Genomic DNA, 13,265 nt, shown 5'->3' on the forward strand with positions numbered 1-13,265 from the left:
TCTGTTATAAGATCATTGGGTTCTGGTGTTTTCATGTTTTTTTTTTTTGAGATTATTGGGTGAATTTTTGCCTTGGCGCCTGCCCATCTCCTCCTATCGATGCTATCTAATGGGTTTTTTAAAACTGGTTCAGGTTTCCCTGCTGGCCAGGGGCTCCTCTTACAAAATCCCCTCGCTCTGTTTCCTGGTTCCTGCCCGGGGGGGGGGGGCGCAAGATCCCTCTCACCCCTCAGAATGGTCTTCAGGAATAGGGCCCGGCTCCTCCTTTGCCAGGGACCTCGCCCACCAAAGGCCTACCTCTGTGATTTAATTGTAGTGGGTGGATCTGCTCTCGGTGTTGCGCGCGGTCCCTGCAGCCTGCGTCTGTTGCCAGGACGGTTCCTGCCACCTGCGGCCTGCATTCTCTGCTGCTGCTCGGGTCCCAGCCGGTCCCCACCAGCTGCGGAGGGCGTCCTCCGACTGCCTCCGCCGGCTGGGTTCTATCCGCCTCTGCCGTCCAGGTTGCATCCCTATCTTGGTTTTTTGAGATAGGGTTTCTCTGTAGCTTTTGAGCCTGTCCTAGAACTTACTCTGTAGACCAGGCTGGCCTCAAACTCACAGAGATCCGCCTGTCTCTGCCTCCCAAGTGCTGGGATTAAAAGTGTGCTATACCACTGATCTGCTACTTTCAGTTTTTACCTTTGGTTATACTATAGGACACAACACAAAAGTATGCCAGGACACTTTTGGGCTTTAAAAGAATACACAAGTCACATATGGAAGAATTCTCAGAAGTTATTTAGAGTAAAAGCAGCTTGCTAAAGTGCACAGTTGATAAGAGGGGAAACACAGGAGGAAAACCATATTTCATAGTCACATTCCCAGGCAACAGACACTTGCATCAAGACTCTAGAGATGCTAACACACCAACTGCAGTGTTTGAATGAGAATGGCCCCCATAGGTCCTTATGCTTGAATACATAGTCTGAAGTAGGTAGAACTGTTTGTGAAGGATAAAGAGGCATGGCTTTATTGGAGAAATGTGTCATTGGGGATGGGTTTTGAGGTTCAAAAGTTTGGTCATTCCCAGTTAGCTCTCTCTGCCTTCTATTTAAGGATCAAACTGTGAACTTTCAGCTTTTCCTGCTGCCATAACCTTTGTTCTGTCATCATTGACGCTAACCTTCTGAAGCCATAAACCCAACTAAATACAATTTATAAGTTGCTTTGGTTATAGTATTTTGTGAAAGCAATAGAAAACTAAGGCACCAACACATTTTTTCTAGTAAACAGAATTAAACATCACTAGTATTTCTTTCAAAACTTAATGTTCGAAGTATCAAATTTGTTTAAAATCTAACTTCTCATAGTTTTAAATAAAGGCCTGATTCATGACACCACATTCTCAAGTTTTACTATAGGATAAAAATAAAATAATATTTATGTACCTCAAAGTTATTGTTTCTTAAAATATAAAGATAAATTTGTTTAGCATCCAAATGTCTCGGTAATTGTGTTAGTTCATTTTCTTTGAATCCTGAGAAGTTGCAACCCTAGAAAAAAGTGGAAATGTTGTTTAACAAAAATTATTTCTCTTCTTAATATAGTGGTTTCATATTACTTCAGAAGACAAATATTTACCATTTAAAAAACACAATAATGCTATTTTATGTTACTACATCAAAAATTATATATATATATATATATATATATATATATATATATATATATATATATATATATCTCCTAGGAAAAAATTTCATCTATTTTGTTTCTGAGAAATTAAAAGCATTTGTATATTTGTAATACAAATTTTAAAACAAAATGGGATCATATTTTGAACATATTTTAGCATATACTCAAAATATCAAATATTTTAGATAGGCCATGCATAAAGACAGAAGAACAGGGTAGAACAGAATGTTTTCTAAGCCTGTCCTAGACTCTCTTTCTTGGAGTACAAATTTATAGTTATATCTACATTTATAGCATTATAAGTATTCTTGTGGCCCTATATAATATACCCGATACATATTCTGGCAGTATAGAAAATTGGAATACCTCTATATTCTTCTCTGTCTCCATTTCATCAGAAAGCTGGAAAATTTCAAAACAAAATATTTAAAATTCTAAATTAAAGGATTTTTACATTAAAATACTGATAAATAACCCCCCAAAATATTTATATTTGACAATAATTAATAAAGTTTTGGTTCACATAATCACTTATTAAAGAACCAAACAAAGAGATATACACATATATGCATGCTGTAGATTATGCTCATTGTTAATAAAAACTGATTGGCAAATAGCAGGGCAAGAAGAGATTGGGTAAGACAGCCTGACACAGAAAGAATGATGAGAGACAAAAGGGTAGAGTCAGGAGAGTCACCAGAGAAGCCAGTCAGTCACTGAGGAAACAGGACATGTAAAAAAACCAGGTAATAAGCCACGAGCCATCTTGCAAAGTACAGATAGAAATATGGGTTAATTTCAATATAAGAGTTAGCTCATAATAAGTCTGAGTCATTGCCTGGGCATTTATAATTAACAGAAGTCTCTGTGTTTATTGGAGGGTAGCTGCAGGACAGGAAAACTTCCATATACGTACATATATATGCATGCATATATATATCACACAATACATATTATTATATATTGCATAAATCATATGTATTATATAATATATATCTATTAAAATTAATCTCAACTAACTTATGACGTGATGATTTCAGGGCTATAACACTAAGTGTCAAAAAATAAGTTTCTAAATCTTCAAGCAGAAATGTTACTTAACAAAGACTGAAAGGACAGTTTTATTGTTTGTTTGTTTGTTTTGAGACAGGGTTTCTCTGTGGCTTTGGAGCCTGTCCTAGAACAGTTTTAAAGCATTATTAGTTCTTATCTGTAGAGCAACAGCATTTACATTTCCTATGAAAATACATTTTTGAGAGATGGTAAACACTAACATCATACCATTATCTTCCTCTGCCTACAGTGTTCTTTTAAGAAGGTCTTGTAGTTTTCCAGATTTATATGTGAACCTTTAAGAAAAAGGAATTGGCAACAGTGAAAAAAATCAAAACCAGGAAAATTCTAGATATCTAATTATATATAAAACTAGTCAATGAAACTAATTAAAATTTTTTGACAAGCACACACCCTTAGTAAATAGTGGAACTGTTGCTATCTTCTAATTCCTTTTGTTTTCCCAAAACATCAAGCCCACTTACCATGGCTGTGGTACTATAGTAGCTAACATTTTACCTCAGCTGATATCTAACAAAGAAGTCATGTTTTTTAAAAAATCATTCAGCTACATAGATTTGCCAGTTTCAAGATTACCTTAAATTCGACAAAATGCAGTACCATGGTGAATGGCCCAGTGAAAGATATGTGCAAAGTGATTTATACAATGTAAGATCTTAAACTACCTCTGATATTCTTACACTGAAAACGATGTGTATATATGTATGTATGTGTATATATATTTGCATACATATATACATATACACACATATGTGTGTATATGTATATATGTATACTTTTAAAGGAGGAAGTTATGAAAGATTTTTCATATTCCCTCTGCTTACTCACAGGTATTTTCTTTACAAAATAATATATGTATTTATATAAAAGTTACATATATAGTTTATATATATGCATATGTAAGAGATATGTAAATATAAATATATATTATTTAGGTACATATATACTACACATATACCTTCTATAAAATAAATAAATTTTTATAATCTAAAAATTCAACATGAAAAATTTAAATTATGAATTCAAATATGAACTTAAACACATTTTTGAATTTGAAAAATCTAAAGTCAAAGGATATTAAATATCTAAACTATATAACTAATCAAATTTATATAATAAACAGAGCAGGCTTTATTAACATAGCCAGTATCAACATGTTCAAGCATTCTGTTTAACAGGTTGACTCATTAAGTCATGAACAAGACAGTGGAGAAGCCAGGATGGAACTGGGAATTTTGGCTTTAGCAGGTCCCTGAGTCAGCACAGGAGGGAGGCTTTGCTGCTGTCTGGACAACTTGTTGGTAATTATGTATGCCCTGGCCTTTGAGATCACTTGTCTTCCTACTGTCATCTCCCTGAAATCTGGTCACCTCAGCCTTCCTCCTAATCGTCTCATGAATGAATGCATGCCAACACTGAAAGAGAACGAAAGTAACAACCTAGGGTAGATGCACAGGTACCAAAGAACGGACAAAAGTAACATGAAAAAACACATTTTGATGCGTCCCCCAAATTAATCCTATAATAACAAACTGCAATGAGAATGATCTGGAAGATATTATGGACAAAGAATTCAAAAGAATGATTTAACTATATTCAAACAACTCAAAGAGGATACCAATATACTCAAAGAAAACAAAGCAAAAACAAAGAAGTGAATGAAATGCAGAAGTCATTCTGAGACAAAAATATAGAATTTAATAAGGAGAGGGAATTGTCAGAGAAAACTCAAGCTGAAATGATGTTGGAAGTGAAAAACTTAATAAGCCAAATCAAAATGTCAGTGGAAAGACTCACCTGCAGAAACTAAACAGAGAAACACTGGAGTCAATCACATGGTAAATAAAATGGACCTAACAAACATCTATAGGACATTTCAACCAAACATAACAGAATGCTCATTCTCCTCAGCAGCCCATAAACTTTCTCCAAAAATGATCACAAAATAAGACATAAAGCAAGTCGAAACAAATGTAGGAAAGTTAAATAGTATCCTGCATTTATTCAATCATAGTGGACCAAAGCCAGATATCAACAGCAATAGAGCCCAGAGAAAGCACACAAACTCAAGGAAGCTGCACTACCACTGAACAAATTAGACAAGGAAGATTATCAGTAAGGGGGAAAAATCCTGGATGTGAATGAAACCAAAACCACAATGTGCCACAATCTATGGGACACAATGAAGGGCTAGGGAAAGTTGATGCTGATGCAGGACAACTCAGAGCATCCCATTCAAACCAGGAGCGAGGGTCAGAGCTTTCACTCTCTGTTCAACACAGTGCTTGAAGTGCTGCCTACACCATGACAGCCAGAGACAAAAGTACAAGGAATAGGAATAGAAAAGGAAAAAATAATAAAATCCTTATTTACAGATTATGTGATTCTACACAGACCATAAAGAGTCTGTTAAAAAGCTTGTAGACCAGATAAATCTTCCAACAAAGTGGCAGGATACAAAAAAGAAGGTACTGAAAATGATATAAAGGAGTCAGTCTCATTCACCTCACACACACACATACACACACACACATACACACATATACACATACATACACATATACACACACATACACATACACACATACACACACATCACATACACACACATACACACACAGATACACACACTCACACACACACACACACACACACGGCAGGGGTGAGGGGGGAATATACCTGGAAATAAACCTAACCAAGGAAATGAAGGACCTCTACAATGAAACCTTTATGACACTGTAGAAAGAAATTGAAGGGGATACCTGTACATGGAAAGACCTCCTATGTTCATGGATCAGAATATTCGATATTGTGAAAATAATCATCTGCCAAAGCAATAGCAATGTATAGATTGAATGCAATCACAAGGAAAACATCAAGAGCTCTCCTCGCAGATAAAGAAAAAAAATCTCAACATTAGAGAACAAAATCTTTGCCTCATACAGGTAGTTAATATTGTCTTAGGCTTGTTCCAGGAATTCCTTCAAACCACATACTCAGGTCTTCCTGAAAAAATTTATTAGGTTCTGCTGGATGATGAAATTTTAAACACTTAGTTTTAAGATATTTAAACTTTGGAATTTCACTCTTTATGAGAACACACATAGAGGCAGCATACACAGACAGACAGACAGATACACACACACACACACGCCACAGACCATTATTTATTTACATAAAAATAAATCCTACTTTTCTTGGAAATAATTCCGCTGCAATCAAATAAATTGGAGGAATGCTGCTGCAAAAGCCATGAGCACTCTCTTAGTCTGAAATCCATGGTGCTGAGGGCCTCAAAGGTCCGGGGCACACTGCTCCACAGGGAGGAGTAGATAGAGTCAAATGAGGTGTCCTCTTCCAGCTTCCTCATCACATCTTCCCAGATATCATTGTCTCTGAAGTAAATATCCCTGGGCCAGTAGTCCTGCATCAACACACAGTCTACATCATCTTAAATATATTTGCATCAGAGTTTAATGAGCTAAAATGGAAATTTTACTCCAAGGCATGACTTTTGCTAAATGTTTTAAGATTAAATTTCAAGACAATTAAAAATCTCACAAAAGTTGCAAAAAATTTTCTAGAAACATGTTTTAGGGGATCATTTGAGCATAGATTGCTGCTTTGATGGCCCATTATCCCTCAATACTTCAGTATCTCTGAAAAATTGAAAGCATCCTCCTTGTAATAGCACTATAAGAATCAAAAAATTAGTATTAATGCAATTTCCCTATCTAAATTAAACTCTGTTGAAACTTCATCAGTTGATCTAATGATGCTTTTTATAGATAAAGAATAAATTTAGAATCATAAGGATTAAGAATTCAATTCTTTTAGCATTAGTCCATTTCAGTGTACAATAACCCCCTCAATATTTGTCAGGAAAGAAAGAGAAAGAATTAAGGGGCACTATAGCTGTGTGGTTTTCCTTCTATTTTTTTCAAGCCTTACTGACAGGTAATACACAAAATTAATCACATTTATGATAAAAAACATGTTTTAATATCTGTATAAACTATGGGATGGCTAGTTAAGTATAAAGCTAAGAACGTGCTCATTGCTTCACATAGGTTTTGCCTGTTTTTGTATGGTGGGAAATTTAATAACTATTGTCTTGGCAATTCTAAAATATATTAACCAGAGTCACCATATGTCTACTAGATCTCTAGTATATATTCATATTATAGAATAGAAACTTTTATATCCTTCAATACACTCCCACTCTTATTCCTATAAGTTCCTGGCTACCATTAGGCTATTCTCTGCTACTGAGTTCTACTGTTTTAGAATCCTTGTGTGAGTTGAAAACGTATCAATGGTCTTTCTGGGTCTGGTTTATTTCATTTAGCATTTTTTAAGGTTTATACACATGATTGTATGTTTTGCTCATATCCAAAAATGTCATAAGTAATCACACTATTAGTACCTAAAAATAACCCTACAATACATGCACATAAACATATATAGTTCAAATGAAATTTCCTCATCTGAGCTGACAAGGCTCCCTCCAAGAGCTAAAGATGATTTACCAAAACCCCCACATGAGGAATGAGGTGCCAACTTTTGAGTTGTTATCCAGAGTTGTCCAAGAGATTCCCAAAACATTCTATTGCTGTTGCCCTTGGTTGTCCTCCAGAGATGGAAGAGAAGTCCCTATTACTGAAGTGTTGGAGCCCGTGTCACTCCAACACAGATAATTGTTTTCCCTAACTGGGACTGGTACGGAGTCGCAAGGAATAATCAGACACAACTTACATGGTCATCATGGAAGGGCATCTCAGGGCTCTTTCTCCTGACAATCTCCCTTGTTTATTATCCAAACAGCTTAGATCCCATCACATCAATCGAGTGGGAAAATACATTAGGCTATCTGCTAGGTAACCAGGTGAATGCCTTCTGTCATGTCCGCATCTACCTGTATGCTAGCTGTCATGTAGGCCTGAATTAGCATCTCTATAAGATATCCTCCAAATTACAAAGGAAGAAGCACCAAACATCCTGACCATTAGGTCACCAGCTTCAGCCAACACCTCTCCCCAGGTGATCTACATTTATAACAAAAGAGAAGGAGCAGAGCATCCTGGCTATTGCTAGGCAGAGACAGCTTTTCTGCAGAGCCTATGGCTTTTGTGCCTGGCTGCCACACCATATAGAAATATGGGCCTACACTGAAGACGGCACACATTTCACAGGCATGACCCAGAGGCCTCTGAGCTACAACTGACCTAAAAACCTTCTTCCTGAGAAGTAGCTTTCATGGTACCAGAAGGCACCAGGCAGGCTTCCAAAGAAGGGAGGTAACCAACAGATTTACTCAACTACAATGCTATGAACTACAATGACAACCAGCATGGCAAAATAACTCTAAGGCCTCAATAATGGTACACATACCTTGCTATTTAACAGCTCTCTAATCCAATTTATTTATTTTTAATTTCTGAGACAGGATTTCTCTGTAAAACAGTCCTGTCTGTTCTGAAACTCTATTTGTAAACCAGGTTGTCCTCAAACTCACACAGATTCACCTGGTCTGCCTTCAGAGTGCTGGGATTAAAGGTGTGTGCCACGGCTCTCTCTAATACAATTTAAGACCTGCTTAACAAGAAAGAAATCATGCCTGGTACTGGAAACCTAGCTATCTACCCAGGGCTAATAAATTTCTTAACCATGTTCATTGTCATTCTGTTAACAATAGCTAGAACAGGGAAACAACCTAAATGTTCTTCAACAGATAGTGAAAATGTGGTACATATACACAATATACACAATAAAATACTATTCAGCTATTAAACAAAATATAAAATTTGAAGGTAAATGGGAAGAGACAGACAAACATCCTGAGTGAAGTAATCAGACTCCAAAGACAAATACTGTAAGTTTTCTTACATGGATGCTAGCATTTAAGCCTTCTAAAGGCATGCTGCCATTTGCATAGCCTCAGAGGTTAGGTTTCAAGTAAGGGGACAGCACAGAGAGGAGGATGCCCCAAAGAAGGGGAAATTGAATATATAGTTATGGAGAGACCAGGCTGAGATAGGAGTGGGAGAATAATGGGGAGGGGCAGATAAGAGTGGTAAAAGAGGGACTATGCGGAGGGACAACCGATAATAAAGGCCATTTGAGGGGTCATATAGAAACTACCACCATAGACACTTACTTAAATAAATACTTATATAAAAGAAATATAAATGGAGTCACTAAGTAACGAGGGAGACAATGTCCCAACTGGACATCACTCACCAAAATGTGAAACCTCCAGGGCCAGTAAGGGTTATATCTAGTTGAGTCTTTAGCCAAAGGGGCCCCACATATCAGGCTATTCCCATGGCTATTGGTTGCTCTTCATAAACTGATGATAAGGCCCTAATGCTGAAGACAACACTTGCATGTCTCGTTGAACAGGGAGAGGCTAGTGCCTGACTAGACCTTTTACCCCTATGGTCTAGTGTTCATGGTACTGGAAGATATTCTGTACTCTACCAAGGAGAAAGGTAACCATCAACCCAGCTATAAACCCTGCAATCTACAACAGTGACCTGCCTAAAAGAAATGCTGGTACAGCAGGGGCACAAATGTGGGAGTAACCACTGTCAGGAGCCAATTTCCTCCTAAAATCATTACAGGAACCATCACCCTGGGGAGTCTGCAGAGAACCCCACACCCATAATTGTGTTAGGAATCAAAGCCTACCCCACACCCAAATTGGCTGTTTATGGAGAGCTATCTGTTAGCGGAACCCACCCCACATTCCAAACTATCTAAAGATCTAGGTGTGTCGACTCGTGACTTCTTGGCCTAGGTGACCTGACCGAAGGTAACCTCCTGCCTACGTGACCAACGAGGACCATGTGACCAACGTGAACCATGCAGCAAGAGCCCAGGCCCCTGTGCCCATCCCCCAACTCTTTACCCTATAAAAGTTGTATCCCGTCCCTAATAAACGGAGGCTCTGACAAACTTCGCATGGCCTTCTTCTTGTCTCCTAGCCCATATCTTACAGGTAGTGCCTCTCCGGGACCCTGGAATAACTGACTGCAGGGTGGGTTACAACCCCTAGACTGAGTAGCCCACCCAAAACGCAATCTACAAACCACCACTGTCTTTGTATTTATGGTCCACTCCATGCGCCACCCATGCCTGACATTGTTGCTTGGTTGGTTATAGGCCTCAGACTGGGTAGGTCATGGGCCTAGCAGAAAACCAAATACTACTGTTCTGTTAAAGAAATATAGGAATGAAATGACTCCTAGATAGTCTGCTCTACCCATAGACCAGTGCCTCACTCAGCCATCATCGGAGAAGCTTCTTGCAGTAGATGGAAACTAACACAGAGACCCACAAATGGACACCACACACAGAATTAACATCCTAAATGGGATGTCTTCATCAAGCTCCTCCCTTCAAGGCTCAGGGAACTATGTAGACGAGAAGGCAGAAAGATTATACCAGTCAGAGGGGATGGGTGAGTCCAAAGAAACGGTGAGCTCACAGAGACTGTGGCAGCAAGCATAGGGCCTGCACAAGTTCAAGGCAAACTGGATCTTAGTGCTGAGGGAAGTGGTCAAAGGACACAGGACATAGCCCCCAAACAAGAAGGTGTCTGCAATTGACACCTCTTGTAAAGGAAAATTAGTTTTCTCTTATGGAATCTCTTTGGCATCTTAACTACACTTAAATGTAGGCTCGTGCCTAGCCATAGACAGATAACACAAAATGACTCAAAGACACTCTGTACTTTTTGACTCAAATTGCTTTACTGGGAACTTTTTGTCTTACTGCTGTTTTACTTGCATGTTAGAGTTTCTTATTTTGTTTTTATGAGGTGTGTGTGTGTGTGTGTGTGTGTGTGTGTGTGCGCGCTCTTTGTGGTTTTTAAATTCTGCTTTGTTTCTTTTTGTTTTTGTTTGCTTGCTTGTTCACTTTCTAAAGGGAAAGAGAAGGAAATGGTGTGGAGTTGAGTGGATGAGGAGATGGGAAAGAACTGGTAGGAGCTGGGCAAAGTGGGAACCTTGATCAGAATATTTTGTATAAAAATTTGTTTATAATAAAAAAAGAAATAAGTTTTCAGAAACTGGTTTTATTTATTTTATTTTTAAATGAAATTCTTTCTCAAAATACTGGGACAAAAGCACTCATTTAAACACATATACCCACATAAAATTTCATTGCAATAATTTCATAGCAAATTCTGCTCATATTTTACATAAGTAGAAATATTTATATTTGAATTTATTAAATTTCAACACATCTCATTAAAATGTCACCTATCTTTCAAACTGACATCTTTATTCCAACCTTTATCTGACATACCTCAAAGTATGACAAACCCTAGTTTCACATTTGCAAACAAGTGAGCTAACTGATCCCCAGAGAAAACTCCTCAGGAATCCTAGGAACTCCAAAAAGACTTGGTAATTATACATATGAACCATATGAAAACTTATTTTGAATATTTCACTTTGATCCAATAATCACAGAATATTGGTATAAGTTTTCTACAAACTATCTGTGAGTATTAGTTGCGATGAGTGGCTAAGTAACGGTAATTGTCAGATTTTCTTAAAGGTAAAAATACATAAGACAAAAATCTTAGGAAAGTACACAGAATTGCATGCATAGGGCTAACAGTTTTTAAAATGTGAAAACATTATTGTTAAGAGCAACTGGAAATTATGTATGGTCCGCTGAAAGGAAATAAATTGTGAAAACATTTTTATTATTTAATTTCCATATCTAATGTTTTTAAAAGGTGTATTAGAAGAGAAATGAGGATAGGATGCTCTACTCACCCAGTTTTGAGACTTTAAGAATTCTTCATAGGTCTTTGGGGGATCTAGACATTTCTAATGAAGCAAAATCAGTCAACAGCATTAATTCTAATTGTACTTAACACATATAACCCCATAAGCAAATATAGTGCTTAAATTTAAGAGCTGTAAGATACTATAAAACATTCATTTGTGTACTTTGCAAAGTCTAGGTTCTTTAAAAGGGAACAGAGATAAATGTTTTAATGTTGCCTCTACAAGAAATCCCAATGTGAATCTTGCTGAGTGTTCTCATTTCAAATTCCAACAAGAGTTCCAAGATATTTTGAGTTATTGTGGACTGTATCCATAATAAACTCAGAGCCAGAAATATAATAAATATTCCTCTGTTGACAAGGAAGTCACAGGAAATTGTGAATATACTATAGAGGTTTCAGGCTAACAATTCATAATTCCATTTTTATTATGTATTAGTTTCTCTGTACATTGAAAATGTACTCAATAATAGACTAATTTTATCAAGATGAACCCTGAGTCCTTGTCTTAGAGACTTCGTACACATTCCTCCTTTTGCTTAGATAATTCCCTGTCTGAAACTCTCTCTTTTCAAGCACTTCTGGACCTATTCAGATCCCTATTGAAATATCAAATTAAAAGTCACTTTTAGTTGGAAGCTTGAAAATTCAAGACCAATCTAACTACTCAGAAATACCTGTTTTAAAACAAAATATCTCAAAAAGACAAAAAGAGAAAGTCATTTTTTATTCCCCAAGGAAGTTTCACCCTGTGAACCTTACAAAGTTTCTTCAGGGTAACATTGAGCAGATTCCTGTCTCTAGAGAAACAGAGACTATGTACATTATAATTGAATCACACAGATTATATACAGTGACTGTCGCAAGCCTGTAAGTACTTGCTGTATGCATCATGTGATGAATAGGTAAGTAAATAGATACATGGGAGAAGTATCTAGGTGTCTGAAAAATGCTAACATGTCTAGAGAATGGAAATACAGTGAGGAGAAGCCAGAGAGAGAGAGAGAGAAAGAAGAATCCATAAATCTAACTCCTTAATAACTATGTTGACAAGGCTGAAAAGAATGGAATTGCATTTGAACTTACTTATTGCACATATTGCACATATAATGCATTTATTGCACATTCACCAACAAACGGTCCAGTTTGTAAGACCACAGGGCTATGTATTGTAAAACTAACTACACATTTGGAGTTAAATAGTATATTTCATGCTCTTAATATTATTTAAATAGATATCATTAAATATACAATTTATAGTAAAATCAATAATAAAGGCAAACATTATAGAGAATAACAAGAATAAATGAAGTCAGGTGAGTCTTAACAAAAACATGGAGCTCTGGGATTAAGAAGACTGAAGAAGAGATGTGAGGGACAGAGTAAACAAAAGGCTTAGAAAAATAAATTTAAATGTTTTATTTTTCTCTTAATGGTTTTCAAATTATTCCAATTATAAAATGAAAATAATATCACATTTTACTTGAATTATAATAGAAAAAATAATTGAAGGAGTTAAGTTTGCATAGAAAACTTGGCCAACTTCTATATGAAATTCACAGTCTGGAAGAAAATGGAAAGGAGGTAAGGAACGAGAAGGTAAGTGAGCATCTATTTCATAAAAGCAGAGTGCTGTTCCATGGAAGTAATAAGGAAAAAAAAACAGGCCATATCCAAAGCATTCTTTCCTAGGTGTTAATAAAAACCAGCAGAT

At 36.7% G+C, this 13,265-nt stretch overlaps 1 protein-coding gene across 1 annotated transcript in view; it reads right to left on the reverse strand.

Annotated features, from left to right (window-relative positions):
• Fam227b (family with sequence similarity 227 member B) overlaps positions 1-13,265 on the reverse strand; it is a 151,457-nt gene that overhangs the window by 133,668 nt on the left and 4,524 nt on the right. Inside the window, 5 exon segments of the mRNA XM_075962047.1 lie at positions 1,428-1,532; positions 2,041-2,076; positions 2,956-3,023; positions 5,941-6,172; positions 11,538-11,591. Of these exon segments, the coding sequence (XP_075818162.1) occupies positions 1,428-1,532; positions 2,041-2,076; positions 2,956-3,023; positions 5,941-6,172; positions 11,538-11,591 (495 nt within the window).

The sequence above is a fragment of the Microtus pennsylvanicus genome, chromosome 2 (assembly GCF_037038515.1).
Source record: "Microtus pennsylvanicus isolate mMicPen1 chromosome 2, mMicPen1.hap1, whole genome shotgun sequence".
NCBI classification, from domain to species: Eukaryota; Metazoa; Chordata; class Mammalia; order Rodentia; family Cricetidae; genus Microtus; species Microtus pennsylvanicus.